A 15,450-nucleotide genomic window follows, 5' to 3' on the forward strand; every position below is an offset into this window, starting at 1 on the left:
GCAGATAGGACTGCAGAAACATGGGGGCATTTGGACGTGTCATATCTTGGTCGGCTGAAAGCACCGTACCGAGTACGGAATTTAGTAATTCATGAAACTCGACTTGCAAACAATCCGATCTGATGAAAATTGTGGCGATGGTGGCTCCCACCACCACCGTCTTATCCTTATCTAACCCCTCCTTCCGCCTCGTTCCATTCGCCATCTTCGAGGCAGGATCGCCTGCATCCTGCCAGCACGAAGAGCTACATCCGATCGGGATAATCTGACTTGTCTCTTTGCGGCTTCGTAAGATTGGGATTGGAGAGGATCCGCTCGACGATAGCTCTTCGGTGTCCGGATTCAGAAGTCCTCCGAGACCGGTATGCGATTACTGATGACCCTTTTGGAAACCGTAACGTCGTTTTCATGAGACGGTATAGGGATTGGGGTCCCACGTGTGAATAAAGTCGGGGGGAGTATGCGGTTGGTTGAAATGAATAGCCTGTGACTTTTTCCGTTTCCGTTTCTTATCTTTTCTTTCCCTGGAGATGAATGCCTGCCAATCGAGAGGTTTTCTTTTGTTTGATTGCGGGATTTCGTTTCGACGACTTCTCGGTTTGTACTGCCTACAGATCCAAGATGTCGGCTGTGGCATACTCGTGATTTTGATGGAAATTGAAGGTTTTTTTTAACGTTACGCCTTTTTTTTTCTTTTTTCTTTTTCTGAGAACACAAGCTGTGGCCCGTTTACATTTACATCACTTCATCAACTTGATGAAGCATACAAATTTAACAGATTACAAAGCTCTTGCCTCGTGGGGAGCACGTGTTTAGGCCCCGAACTTGGGAGACCCCTCTCCTGATTAGCCAACAACCCAATTTCTCTTCCTTAATTTGTGGGAGATTTTTATATCTTCAAAGGACTCGTGATTTGATATGCCAAAGACTCATTGTTTATCTACATAGAATTTGGACTAATAGGAATGAGTCGATTTTAATCTTCGCTCTGGGAGACCCTTGTTGGCAAGCTAAGCGACGACTCATGCATACAGTCTGAGTCTCCGTCAACAGCACGGTGACGCTCGGGGTAGGCTCCCACACAATGGCCACTAATGTACCCTCCTTCGACCTGAGCATTGCTCCTGTGCTGCCTATTCTAAGGTTGTGCAGGTACTAGGGAGGTGGTCCCACACCAACTTCCAGCAGAACATGCGCACTTTGGACGCCACCCAAAGCCTCCAGTGGCTTTTTCAACTAGCCTATCTTTCTGAGCTGGGGGCAGGAGGAATGCGTAGATGAAGCTAACAGCCCAGTTTCACCCTTTGGGTGAGGCCACTAAATCCAATTATCATATAAGGTGGCATCACCCGAAGATAGAACCGCAATATCAAAGGCTAGCTCACTTCCCCTCTCCCTGAGAAGTCTATTTGACTGCCAAGTTGTTCCCTCCGTTAGGTCTGCAACCAACAAGTCCTTATTGAGGAGAGAAGGATGGATCACTCTTGGCTATTTGCACTAAGGAATTGGGAAAGTCCACACCCAGAATGCAATGGCTGTCACCTTCGACTCTCAAGTATCTAACTCGCCATACTTGGCCTTAAGAATTCGTACTCATGAAGCCTCCTCCTTGTTTAGCACATTGAAAATTATGTATCGTTTTAAGACTCCTAGGCCACCATCCTCCTTAAGGCAGGTGATTGTCTCGCAGTTAAAAAAAAAAAAAGTGGAGCCCTTTACCCTTTCCTTCTCCCATAAGAACGCTGTAGCCAGCTTAGAGATGGAATTAAGGATGACATCTAGTAGCCATGTACACCCTCAGCCAGTAAGTGGGGATGGAGAGCAATGTGGCGTTGATGAAGGTGAGCTTGTCGCCGTGGAAAGTAACCTGCATTTCCAATCGACGAGTTACTGACGTGCTCGATGAGACCATGGTGCTACCTAACCTTGACCTGATGCCCTGATATCAACATCCCTAGATACGCAAGCAGGAACTTGGCCACTATGAGCCTTGGTTTCCCCCTTAACTGACCACTCAACTCGGAGGTTGGATTATCTAGGTTCACCCATTGGGTTGGAAATTCTAGAGTAGAGCTCAAGACCAATGATCACACACACACACACACACACACACACACACACACACACACTACATTAGCGGTTGTGACCTGGACTGTAAGTACAGCTGACCACTCACTAGCCTACTGGGAACACCATGCGACGTAACGTACCAAGCACGGCCTCCTAACTTACCTTATTGTATTCTTTCTCTATGTCCACCTTCATTATCATCATCAGGTGTAGCTTGTCCATCGTCATCAAGTGCGCCCCTCCTGCACTGCCACAATTAATGTTGCCAGCAATGCTTCGTCTGGCGACAAAGGCCACCTGATTTATAACTTCCAGCTTGCGGAGGAGAGTAGGAGACCCTTTAGCCTTTTAACGGTATATATATATATATAAGCCCCTTTTATTTTGGATAATTTATATAAGAAAAGGTTCAATCGGCCATGCATGGCTTCACCTGCTTTATAACTTCCAGCTGCTTTATATAAGAAAAGGCCACCTGCTTTATAACTTCCAGCTTGCGGAGGAGAGTAGGAGACCCTTTAGCCTTTTAATGGTATATATATATATATAAGGTTCAATCGGCCATGCATGGCTTCACCTTTTGATTTAGATTTTAGAAGCTTCCGGTACTGTGTTAAATAATTAATCAATTCAAAAACTTAAGTCGTTGACTAATAGGCTAATATATATATAATATTTTTTAACATAATTGATCTATTTGATTATTCTTTAATATGATATATCATAAATTATCATGATCATGACCATATGAACAACAAGCATAGAAGTCAAACACCCACTTTGCTAATTAATAATGTTGGTGGAGGCTATTATATCAATATTTTAGAATACTATTTGATATTGGTATGTCCCGTATGTAGAGCTATGTCCATGATAAAAGAAATTATATATATATCTTTAGTGTTTTCTTAATTTCTTGATCATTTGTCTAGTACAGTGTAAATGGTCAATGGAACGTTACTTAATAACCGATTAAGTGGGTTGCTAACCCTCCATGCATGCATCATGCGCATGTGATTGCATGTTTCGAGCACATGAAGGCAGGCCACCATGCAATGCATGCATGCATGAGGTTGCCACTCAACTTTGTGGCATGCAGTACATGGGCTTTTCTAGTTCAATTTTGGCTAGCAATCTCTCTGCAAAATAAACAACTAATTTAGTGCTAAACATCGACCAGTTCTTGGTGTCTAGATTGGTTATGCCTAATAATAAGAAGTTGTATATATATAGCATAACTATCAACAATGTTTATCATGCTTAAAATAAAATTAAAATAATTATTCATTGAGGGTATGCGTAAAATCACACTCTTAAACTTGTATTTGTATATCATCGGCATAAGGACAGATGAGAAAAGGGAGACTGGTTACTACCCAATGAAAAGCCGATCAAAAGTACACGATTAGCCTGCTCATTTAACAAGGAAGGTAAAACTTGAGAGCATAAAATAAAAAAATAAGGCGACAAAGAGCCACCTTGGAGAATGCCACACTAAGGAGAAATCCAACTAGATGAGTGTGCTATTATTAATGAGCAAGGAAAACGTAGGTGGCTCAAGTAGACACCTTGACCCAATCACACCAAACCCGTAATAATCCCATGTTAGCAAGGACAAAATATAAATTTTCATTTAGGTCTGTCATAAGTTCTTCTTCTTTTCAATTAAGGTGTCTAACCTTGCTATTGGGAAGCAGAGAGAGCTAACCCGGATTGGCAAAGGCACAATCAAACCTCACCCATATTCGACCTGGCTCATCCTAATTATTACACCAGGTAAATAGTTTTCCCACAAAACTAAGATCACAGACCCAGCAAAGTCAACAGAATTACAAAAAAAACTTTGGATTGATCACCCAAAACCACATTACAGAAGAACAATTTATCATTTATAGACAACATTGCATTACAATCATTTGAGATAAACCAAGGTAATTAAAGATTATAGAATTTAACTAACTATTGCTTAGAGAGCTTGTTGTTCCTCCGAGTGGTTGCTAGCTTAGACTGCAGAAAACAACCAGAATTTGCTCTCTAAAAAAGTGATATGGTAATAACGTGGGCTATCTACCTGCCGAGACTCAGCCAGCACAGTTTCCTCACCCCATAGAAGTCTTACATGCCACGATTAGTCGAGGGTGCATGGGTTTAAAGAAGGATTAAACATCCTGGATTTTAATAGCAGATCAAGCATCCATCTACATCTATCCATAACTTCTTCTTTTTTCTACTGCTACCTCTAAGTTTCCAAATAATTGTATATATAGATTTAATAAATAAAATATAGAAAACTGAGGGAAATCCTAGCCATCCTCTCCACTCCTGGTGTCCCCCTGGACCGGCCCAGACAGATGCAACGAGGCATTGCCCTTTCCTTTAGAATCCAAGGGAACCTCGTAGGACTGCACATTATCCACCCTTTTGCAATCGATCGGATTCATTTTGGTCGGATTTTGACAGGACGTGGCACGAAAAGTTTTAGATAGTAGTAGCACATTGATTTTTATTTTCTTAAAGAAAAAGAGGAAATATATTAAATTTAGCTACGACCGGAACGAAATGCTTCGTGAGTCAGATATCAAAAACTGAAGTAGCTCAGCCAAAATAACTCTATCCCACGTACACTCGTACCATAGTTGTAACAACTCAGAATTTTAAAACATAAATAAATAAAATAAATAGAAATATACTGTTTAGAATAATGAGGAATTTTACTTTATCTTTTATATTTTAGGATTTTTAGATATATGTTTAAGATATTAGAATCCTCTTATTATATATTTTTTCAGTTATAAAAGGGGGGCATAGAAGTAAACCTAGAAAGATTTTTTAGGGGAGAAATTAGCGTACCAAAAAAAAAGAGAGAGAAAGAGATTATTCTTGGGGGAGATTAGAGAGAAAAAAAAAAGAATATAAAATAGGGGGTTAAAGATTTTATCATACCAAAGAGAAGAAAAGGAAACATAAGACAATCATGGAGCGCTTTGGAATCCGTGCAGATTACGATTAGGATGCAAAAATTAAATTATTTTGGATTGAGCGATCAAAGGCAAGTTCCCACTCATATTTTCTTAAATTTGTATTATATAAAAATATAATTGATGAATTATAAATATATTTATGTTTATTCTTATCTTGTTTAATTTTATAAGATAAAAAATTTACAATATAATGAAGTCAATTATGTGAGAAGTTAAGAAATTCGTTGTTTTAAGGATTTTTAATAAAAAATTAAAAATATTAAGATTTTGTATTTTATAGAAATTTCATATTTATATTTCTTGAAAAAAAATGATTTTATTGTTTATTATTTTTCAGATTTCAAAGTATTTATTTTTATTGCAGAAAATAAGATAGAAATTAGGAATATTTCAATTTATATAGATTTCGGATTCCTGAAAATAATTAATATTTTTTTTTCTAGAAAAATAAGATATAAATTAGAATTACTTCAATTTAAAGGAATTTCTGATTTAAAAAAAATATTTATTATTATATTTTATTTTCAGAAAATAGTAGAGATATTTATGCTAATATATTTTATTTTCTATAAATAAAATATAAGAGATCTTTATTTTTAAAATATGATCAAAAATAAAATATTATTTTTGAGACGTGAAATTTTGCAAGATTAAATATTAGATTATTATTTAATTGTGTTTTCCGACTTATTAAGAATGATTTATATTATATATATATATATTAGAGGAAATAGTAGTATTTGAATTTATGGATTATTCATGTATATATTGTATTTGAAGAATTGAGAATTTTGGTGATCGAAGAATTTGATACTTGAGATTCAAAATGAATCAGTATAGTTGAATATTGATAAAAGTGAGATTTGGAACCCAATTTATTTTCAAGAAGATAAGTCCAGGAAAAAAATACTTGAAATGTAACGTTGTGACGTGCTACCAAGTGACTCTGGCGGGATTGGGAAAAAGATTCATGAATTTTTGTCCTGTTGACTCTAATCTTACTCAACGGCTAGTGGAAAAGCCAGTAAGGCACTGCAGAGTACCTACTGTGACCCTAGACGGATCGACTATCTAGAAAAGTCATGGGCGCCATCCTAATGATGATTAGGTAGTACGATGTGGCCACGGGTCGAGTACCCAATTAATGTGACAATATGATATTTATCAATTTTGATGAGTTTCCATGGTAATACACTTTTGGCGGAGATCGACTGATTTTATATTGATTTATTCAAATTGAGATATTATGAATGATTTATGATTCAATTTCCATGATAGTACATTTTCAGCAGAGATTGATTTGTTTTATATTAATTTATTTAAATTGAGATATTATAAGTGATTTATAATTCGATTTTCATGATAATACACTTTAGTGGAGATTCGTTTTATGCTGATTTATTCGGATTGTGTTAATATGAATGATTTATGATTTGATTTCTATGAAAATACACGGAGATTGATTCATTTTATATTGAATTATTCAAAATGAGTTAATATAAATAATTTATGATTCTAATTTAGTATATATGGATTTTAAAATTCAATATAAGAGACAAGAAAATTATTTATTTTTCAAGTCGACTTATATATTATTATTATGATTTTTTTCTGCTACTATATGTATCATATCTTGATTTTTGTCATTAGACATATTATTAGTAGAGTGGGTTACTTGCTGGGCGTCTAGCTCATAAGAACTTATTATTTTGCAAGAATTTAAGAAGTCGCTTAGTGAGGACTCTAAAGACGAGTAACCGTTTTTACTGTGTCAATCTATTTTAGGATTTGATTACTATTTGTGCTTTCGTGTTTTCTCCGAGTTTTATACTAGAGATTCACGGCCACCGTGTTCTCGGATCGGTGCGTGACAATAGGGTACTACTCTCTAAGACCAAGAGGTCTTTGCAACTGCATTGGATATAATTAACTAGCAAAAAAGAATCTGACTCAGTTGAAACATTAATGAGACCTTTATCTTAGAGACTGAGACAAACTTACTTCGTTAAGAGTTTTATCCATTTAAGCTATGAACAAATCATTCCAATGTTTTCAATGAAGTCTTCCACTGATATATCATATGATCAAAATAGATAAATTAATACAAATTTATCTTCTTGCCCATTTCTGCCGCTCATTCATATCTTGCCCTTGGAATGAGTATAGAGAAAATAGCAACCAACGTGCATTAATCAGGAGATAATAATAAACCAATTCTATAAGCAGGTACTGTCTGCATAATCTCCGCAACTTGTTCACTTTGAGTAGTTACAATAATTTTAGTCATCTCTGCACCCTTCAAAATTGCTTTTTTTCAAGCATTCCCAGAGCCTCTCTTCCTCATTCCATACATCATCTAGCACAAGCAAGAGCCTCTTTTTCCCTTCGCTACTACCTCCAATGTTTGTTGAACTGCAATCTTTTAGCGGAATCGACAAAGCATTCCAGTAACAGATTCGATGATCACTTTGAAAATAATCGAAAGATCATAAGTTTGAGATATGTAGACCCATCCCTTGACTATGCCTGCCATGCCAACTAGTAAGCGGGAGGACGACGCTACGGCGTGCGGCGCAACGTCGCCGAGCGCCGCCGTCGCCGCTTCCTCGTCCACGCCAACGCCCGCGGCCTCGCCGTGGAGACCTGCCGGCGCCCTCGCCCGCGGGGGACGGGCCTCGCCGGCGGGCAAGGACAAACGGTGGGCGTCGGCGGGGAGAGGGAGAGAATAGAAGGGAGCGAAGAGTTGAGATGAGGGGAGGGGAGAATAAAGATTTAAGTTTTCTTCTTTCCAACGGTGCATCTAAGTCATTTAGTAACAGACGTACTTAGATATGACTGTCAACTCGACTAATTTTATACACTAACGGAAGGGGCAGAGAGTTCCGTAAAAGCCGAGTATAGTGTACACATAATTAACCCTTAAAAGTATGCCGAAATTGTTTTACTGAATCATTTTCTAAATATCTGGTATTAAGTAAAGGGTGCAGTTTAACTCGGTCTATAAATTTGGTGGAGGACTGACTGAGTTTGGTAAAAAGAGAAAAATCCTCGTAGTCAAGCCCATCCGAGCGGCGCCGTATTGCCATAATAACTGTATCTTCTCAGACGTCTGCGAAATCCAAGTACACTTGTCATCTTTTTGGAGAACTAAATTATTGAAAGGCTAAGGGCGTGTATATATATATATATACACACAACATTCGGCGGCGTCTCTATTGGCAGGAATTCTTCCTCTCTCTCTCTCTCTCTCTCTCTCTCTCTCTCGCTATTGGTAGCTCGAGCTTATCCCTGGATAAACCCTAGAAATCTCCTCCTTGCTCTCTCAAACTCCTTCGTGGTGAGCTCGGAATCGAAGAATTTTGTACGAATCTGGGGTTTCTCAGGCATAATACTCTGAATTTGGGGGCTTTTCTTGCTTCTTTTGGTATATGAATCTGCTAAGATTAGTGGGAGAGTAATGTAGTAGAGGTTTATGTCAAACGAGCACGATTGCGGATGGAAATTTTACTGATGGTCCGTTTTCCTGAATCAAGCCTGGGTTTGTTCTTATGGCTTTCTTAATTTTTCCAGTAGGCGGAGAATATCTGTTCGTAGGATGTGGGAGTATCACTCTGTTTCGGGTTTCTTTTGTTCCGTGTCGCAGCCTTTATGCTCTTCTTATAAAGCTTTCAAAAATAGTGTTGCTATTGTTTCATTTGCAAGTTTTTGGAATTCTAAATTACAATCAAGATTCTTAGTTTTTTTTTGTGTAAGGATAACGGAAGTATGAGGCCTCGCAGTAAAGTAAAGTAGTGCTATAAATTCTTGTTGCAGTTGCATTACTCTCTTAATTTGGTAGAGCCACTCGCACTTGTTCTTTCCAGGATAAGCCTAAGAGATTAATCCCGCTCCAGTGATTCAGATGAATGTAGCTGCATTTTTCAAGGAGCTGATATGAAGACTTCACAGGTAACGTTTTTGTCAGGTATACTGCTTGATTTGGTACTTGGTTAGTTTCCTTCCTTGTTTTGATCTATTTCTAGGCAACAATCATTCCAGAATCAACTACTTCAGTAGGATGATTGTTCATACCATGACTTACCCAGCCAACATATTTGTGATTCTTTTCTTCTGATATGCTCTTATAATTTGTTGCTGCTAGCATTCATTGCTAAGCAAATTGTAAGAAAGCTAAAAAGTTAAATATGGAACCTTAAGAGATATAAGTCATTTTTGAGGCTTCTCTGTTCAGGATTAAGTAGGACGGTCACTAGATAAGGCATTCTAACTTACACTTTTATGAAGGTGATCATCTTTGGAAGGATAACTCATATTTAGGGAGTTGAACACTTTCAGAGATCCTCATCAAAAAAGTTGTGAGAAACTAATGCCATTTTGCAAGTATAGATCCCATTGAAAAGATTTTTGACAGGACCTACGTTTATCTAATTTAAAATTGTGTCTCGTAATAGTTAGGAAGTGCATGGAATGAGATATGGCACAAACATCTCTAACCAAAGAACCCCATGGATTGGACTCCGATGCTTGCATGTATCTACAGTTCTACACCTAGTTGAATGTGTCTTCGTAAGAAGTGCTTGACAGGGGATTGACACACTACTCTCTAAGAAAACAACCCAATAGAGTTGAAATTCAATGACTGTGTTCATCTCAACCTTGCCAAAGCATTAGTTGGAACCAAAATTGAAAGAAAGATTATTTTCTTAAAGTAATTTTTTCGATAAGAAGCTTTTGTTTATGGAATGTCAGTGTGGAGGAGAGGAGTCTACTTCTATATGAGAGGATCTAAATATTACATAGGCTAATTTGGTTGAAGAAGTTGGGAAGAATTGCACTGAGGTGTGGAATATGCATTAGTTGAATATGAACAATCAAGTAGGTCAGATACAGTTTCATGGTCTAGATTTGGTTTGCAAGCTTTCTGAATATGTGCCTCAAAATTAAGAGCGGATGAATAACTTACGGTCCGATAAATATATACAGACTATCAACATAGTTTGTCACCGTATGCATGATGGTCCAATTCATCTAGACTGTTTTGGAAAGTATTACTCCTGATGAATATCCTTGGAAGAATAAATAGAATACTACATCTCTTTTCGGCATATAGGCCATAGTGCTGACACCCAAGAAAGTGGATATTGCTAATGAATTAGGTTGTTGGAAACCTACAAGAGGTAACTGAAGGTACTGTTGTTGTATTCTGCTTGTTGAGATTACTCTTATTACTAATGGGGATATTCTGTTGTTTCTTGTAACATAATGTCTTGACATGAATAGGGCAGCATTTTGCTTGATTTTGTCAGATATCAATTACTGTACTTGATTTTCTTATTGTCATGATCTTTCTTCCTTGTTTAATTTTACCTTTCTAGCATGCTTTATTTCACATAAGAAGAGTATCTGCAGGGTGCACAGAGCTCAACAGGAGTACAACATTCGGTACAATCTACACATGAAGTACAAGATAACCAGCAAAGTGCCCTGGGTCCTGAGGCCCCTGGAGCAGATTCTGGTAGTCATAAAAAGGTTTCTCATGACGATATTGAACTTGTAAGGTTCAATTTAAGTTACTTTTACTACGTACTCGTGGAAACTAGTTTTAAAAATTTTCAGTTAATTTAGCTAGTCAGTGAAGTTTCTTTTGACTTATTATAACTGTTTTACAAACTTTATTTTTCAGGTCCAGAATTTGATAGAACGTTGTCTACTACTGTATATGAATAAAGGAGAAGTGGTTAGGACTCTCTCTTCTCGTGCTAGAATAGAACCTGGTTTTACCACTCTAGGTGGGTTTTCTATCGAAGGGAACCTTTTCCTCTATCACTCCTTGCCAATATTCATTTATGTCTTTTCCTACATTTACTCACTGGAAAGGTGTATATTGATCGAATTTCTGGGAAACTGCTGTTTTACATGTACTTGCATGGACATGTAGCAAACATGGCATAACAGTGTTACATACACTATTGACGTGTATTTCTAGTACCATTTTCCTTTCATAGGCTTCTCACTGTTTTTGGTCCACAGCACAAAGTTAAACAACTCTTTAGACAGCATGTTTTTTTAACACCTTACATTAAGAAAATTAATAAAATACATGAAAAAGGATCATTCTTAATGTGCTTGTCTCACCATAGGGCTATGTACATAATACCTGTCTGATATTCTTCATCTACTATCAGTGTGGCAGAAACTGGAAGAAGAGAACCCTGAATTCTTCAGGGCCTACTATATAAGGCTGAAACTGAAAAGACAAATTATCTTCTTCAATCATTTACTGGAGCACCAGCACCATTTGCTAAGGTACCCAGCACAAGGTAAGGTTCCATTGTTTCCGTTGCAAATTGAGATTCATTCTATGCTGGGTAATATTTCTCTCTGGAAAGCTTCTCATAGTAACAGGACTTATGCAAATGTTAATCTTTGGGTTCTCTAATCTAACATAAATAGCAATGAGAAATTAACGTTCCTCTTTTGATAAACTGATATTTTGAGAAGCTTAGCCGTGATAAAGTAGTTTATGTGAAATTTGACCACAACATGATAGTCATTCATGTAACTCCAATGCCAAATTTTGATGTTTCTCATTCTTGAGATATTATTGCTTTTGCTAATGAAACTATTGCTTTAGTCAAGAGTTATCTTATGCAGTTTCCTTATGATCTTTATCATTCTTAATCATTGCCAACTTGTCTGCAGTACAGTTAACAACTTGCCTGTTGGATACCCAGCCCTTCACCAAACTCCAATGCCAACTCCAGGTCAGCCTCCTCTTGATTTTACAGTATGTGGGCAATCCGGATATCAGGTAGTGAATGGAATTCCTGCACCAGGCAGTTTTCATCGAGTTCAGATGAATTCCAGAAATGAGTAAGATTTTTTCTCATTTCCATAGCTTTGTCTCAATCCAATTTTAGTGTCAGGTGATGTGGTATTGCATGTCATGTTACGCTATTCTAAGGGTTATAGTCATGGATATTGAATATCCGGAAAGGAGGGTACATCTGCCTCCCAAATCTTAGATAACAGTTTCAATGTTTGACCATATGGTACCCAACTCCCCTCTACCCTCCCCCCTAGGATTGAATTAGTAAGCTTCCTTTTAATTGTAATGAACAAGCTTCTATGTTCTAACCATTCCCTCTCTAGGAATTGCATGCCTGTTCATTTCTTTGAGATTTTAGTTGTTTAATATTTTTGACAATCTTGTTTTTTGTATTGATATTTGATAGTAGGAGAAGACATAATTCACGGTCATTCCCATCTAGTTATGATAACAAAATTAGATTGTTCACTGAGGAACTGTACTGCAGTCTCACGTAGTCAAGCTTTTGCTAGCAGGTCACTGAAAATGAGGCCAGCTCATAGTCTTTGATGAGAGAATCTATAAGAAAAAGTCACCTTTATGTAGTAAAAGGATTACGCCATGATTTATATACATGAACAAAAGTCACTAAATGTCTAATTGGCTACTCAGCTTGTAAGCTATATACATACACTGGACTCACATCCTAGCACAGTCAGCAAACAGTCCCACAGATTTTTCCATTCTTTTGGTTCTAAACTTATCGATATATCTGTAGGGTCGATAAACTTTTGAAGTACTCATTTGCTGATCTTCGAATTAAATTAGTTCCTTCGGCAATTGACTTTTCTTGCAGTCAATTATCACTTGTTTTTTCGATTACAGATTTCTGTTGCATAACAAAATTGTCTTGTTTCATTAAATGTGGTGATCTTGAAGCATTATGATGAACAGAGGCATGCCTGAATCTGCACCTGCTGCCCCTTTGTTCAGTGCAATGTCACCAATGCCAGAGATGGCCGTGAGTCCTGCATCAGTCTCATCAAGTGACCCTTTTCCTTTTGATCCTTCTGAAATGTCAGGGATGGGCATGGATGCATCTACTCTGGATGCAAACTTCTCATCTGATATGGGGAGTACAACAGCTTTGCAACTAGGGGCAGATTGTGGGGATGGATCTTCAAGAGAATCCATGAGATCCTTAGGGCATCTTTGGGACTTCGATCTATCAGAACTGACGACAGAATTGACAAATCTGGGAGGTAACCTTTCTATTTCAGTAATCATGAGGCCTATTCTGTGGTGATACATCCTATAGAAATCTGTCATACCGCTTAAGTTAATACTAAGATTACTAGTGTGGCAGACTTCAGAAAGAAGATTAGTAGATCAAATGGCACCTTCAGTTGAATGTAAATCATTATACTATACCTAATTATCGTATAGATTTTCAGTTAAAATTCAAGTGCATCAGTATTGAAATAGGAAAATGTATGTAACATTGAAGATCTGAGTAGTCTATCTGGATCGAGGAAAAGAACAAGTATTTTTTTTTCTTTACACCATTCATTGTGGCAGGCCAAAAGATTTCATTGTTTTAAGAAGCATGATTGGTCAGAAAGATTGGCACAGGTTCTAATTGATGTGGCATGTCTTGTCCAAGATGTTTTTCTTGTACTGTATTCTTGCCCATTCTGCTGTCTCTCTCGTTGTACCCAGATCAATTAAGTCAGGTTCAGATCAAGGATGGCTGTGCCGACCAGCACGGGGCATGCCGGTCGGCACTTGCCGTGCCGGCGGCGTACCAACACGTGGCACAAGGGGTGCCGCATGGCACCCCTCGTAATAGCTTCGCCATTGACCTCGTTGTCGAGCTCGCTGTCGCCACTCGCCCGAGCTCACGTTGGGTGCCCTAGCTGAGTTTTAACCGATAAACTCTCTCTCTCTCTCTCTCTCTCTCTCTCTCTCTCTCTCTCTTCCCCTCCCTCAGCTAGGGCACTCGACGCGAGCGGCGACGGCGACGGCCAAGGTGGTACATTTTTCTCTCCTTTTCTTACGGAACAGCCGGCAAGTGCTGCGGCACGTGCTGTGCCGTGCCTATGGCACGGCCATCGTTGGTTCAGATTTAAAGATCTAATTCCTTTTGTTACACGAATCAATATTTTTAAGTGAGGGATTTTTAAGGCCAAAGTAACAGATATATTGGTAAATAAATATTGATTATCCCATACCTGTCGAAGGGCCGAAATTTGTAGTTTCACTAAATGTTGATTGTCTAGCATGTAAGCAGACAAATAATTTTAGGGAGTTATATTCAAAGTGGCATGGTGGCAACCTTTTTATTTTTCCTCGGAATTAGTGAAGAAATCCTGAAGCGTTCTATACCATGCAAGAGTTCTTTAAATTTCTCCTCAGAAATAAAACAAAAAGAGTTTATGAAATACTAACTTTGATTCTTTCTTTCTGTTCATGCTCGTATCATGTCTAAATGATGATGTGTTTTATATCAGACCTTGGAGATCTTGAAAACTACACCGGCTCTCCTTTCTTGCCATCAGAGTCAGACATCTTGCTCGACACCAAGGATGATCTAGGTAATTTTGATTTTCACTGCATATCACACTTTTTTTGGTCAGCATGGGTAATTCTTACAAGAAACTCTAGGAACGAACTTCGATTTATTTTTGATATTTAAGATTCTTTGAATTTGGAATGGGTTATCTGGAACTTGATTTTCTTATTAAGTGTGGCTAACTTAGGAAACCCTGACACCATTTGCATTCAATATATTTCAGTTGAGGAGTACTTTGCAGATGCCATTAGAGGGCCCTGCTCTCAGCCAGAAGAAAAGAAATCATAGAGAATAGGAAGGAGATATCTCTTGAAATGTTGCTATTCATGTTTATTTGCATAAATGCAACGGCCGGTACGGCGGTACCTCTACCTTGTTGGCCTACATCTATCATATCTAGTTGGCAATGAAAGCTGTTATTGGTATGTTACTGTTTTAGAATTTTTGTAATCATTAGCAAATGCTTTACAAAAGCAATGAATGTTGATGAACTTTTAATTAATACTTGTTGCGGTATTTTTTTTTACTATTTTTATCTCTATATCTGGTAATTTTGAACAAATTCTTAATAAGATTTGAGGCCAAAAACCTCTTTCTTACTAGCTAAATTAGTGCTATTTGCATGCCAAAAAAAAACTCATTAGGTTTTGGTAATATTAAGAATGAATTTTTAAAACCGAATATATTTATTTTCTATACTAGACACACCATTTTGTATAATAAAGTGTGCATAATTTATATAAACAATGTGCACAGGATACGATCTTTGTTATTTTAAGAATTAAGAATTTGTCAGTGCAAATGTCTCAGCTAAACTATGAAGCATTCTGTAGCTAATTAGATGACCTACCTGTGTGGACTAATCTTCTTGGATAATATTCCAATACTGAGTGCTCCTCTTGAATTACCCCATTCACCTTCATGGGGGGAGATAGAAACGACTACATAATACCTTCTTTAACTTTTGTAGCATCATCAAATAACAAAAAAACTTTTGTAGCATCATCTTCACGCATTTC

The 15,450-nt window shown here is 37.7% G+C and overlaps 1 protein-coding gene across 13 annotated transcripts; it reads left to right on the plus strand.

Annotated features, from left to right (window-relative positions):
• The first annotated feature begins 8,256 nt into the window (after window positions 1-8,256).
• LOC140802777 (uncharacterized) lies at window positions 8,257-14,933 on the plus strand. 13 transcript variants are annotated; one of them, XM_073158389.1, is made up of 9 exons: window positions 8,257-8,564; window positions 8,915-8,999; window positions 10,461-10,604; window positions 10,735-10,840; window positions 11,237-11,371; window positions 11,759-11,924; window positions 12,799-13,121; window positions 14,370-14,453; window positions 14,655-14,933. In XM_073158389.1, the coding sequence occupies exons 2-9, from the start codon at window positions 8,985-8,987 to the stop codon at window positions 14,717-14,719; spliced, it is 1,038 nt and encodes a 345-aa protein (XP_073014490.1). In that variant the 5' UTR covers window positions 8,257-8,564; window positions 8,915-8,984; the 3' UTR covers window positions 14,720-14,933. The 13 variants fall into 13 exon arrangements, with proteins under 13 accessions (XP_073014490.1, XP_073014491.1, XP_073014488.1 ...); XM_073158390.1 differs by having other exon boundaries at window positions 8,257-8,388; XM_073158387.1 differs by having other exon boundaries at window positions 8,260-8,589.
• The last annotated feature ends 517 nt before the right edge of the window (window positions 14,934-15,450 follow it).

Source organism: Typha latifolia, chromosome 1, assembly GCF_019914945.1.
Source record: "Typha latifolia isolate L0001 chromosome 1, TyphaL0001v2, whole genome shotgun sequence".
Lineage (NCBI taxonomy): Eukaryota > Viridiplantae > Streptophyta > Magnoliopsida > Poales > Typhaceae > Typha > Typha latifolia.

Coding starts and splice junctions, on each gene's coding strand:
- LOC140802777 (XM_073158389.1), top strand. Junction 11,925..12,798: donor CAGATGAATTCCAGAAATGA/GTAAGATTTTTT, acceptor GTGATCTTGAAG/CATTATGATGAACAGAGGCA. Junction 14,454..14,654: donor CGACACCAAGGATGATCTAG/GTAATTTTGATT, acceptor AATATATTTCAG/TTGAGGAGTACTTTGCAGAT.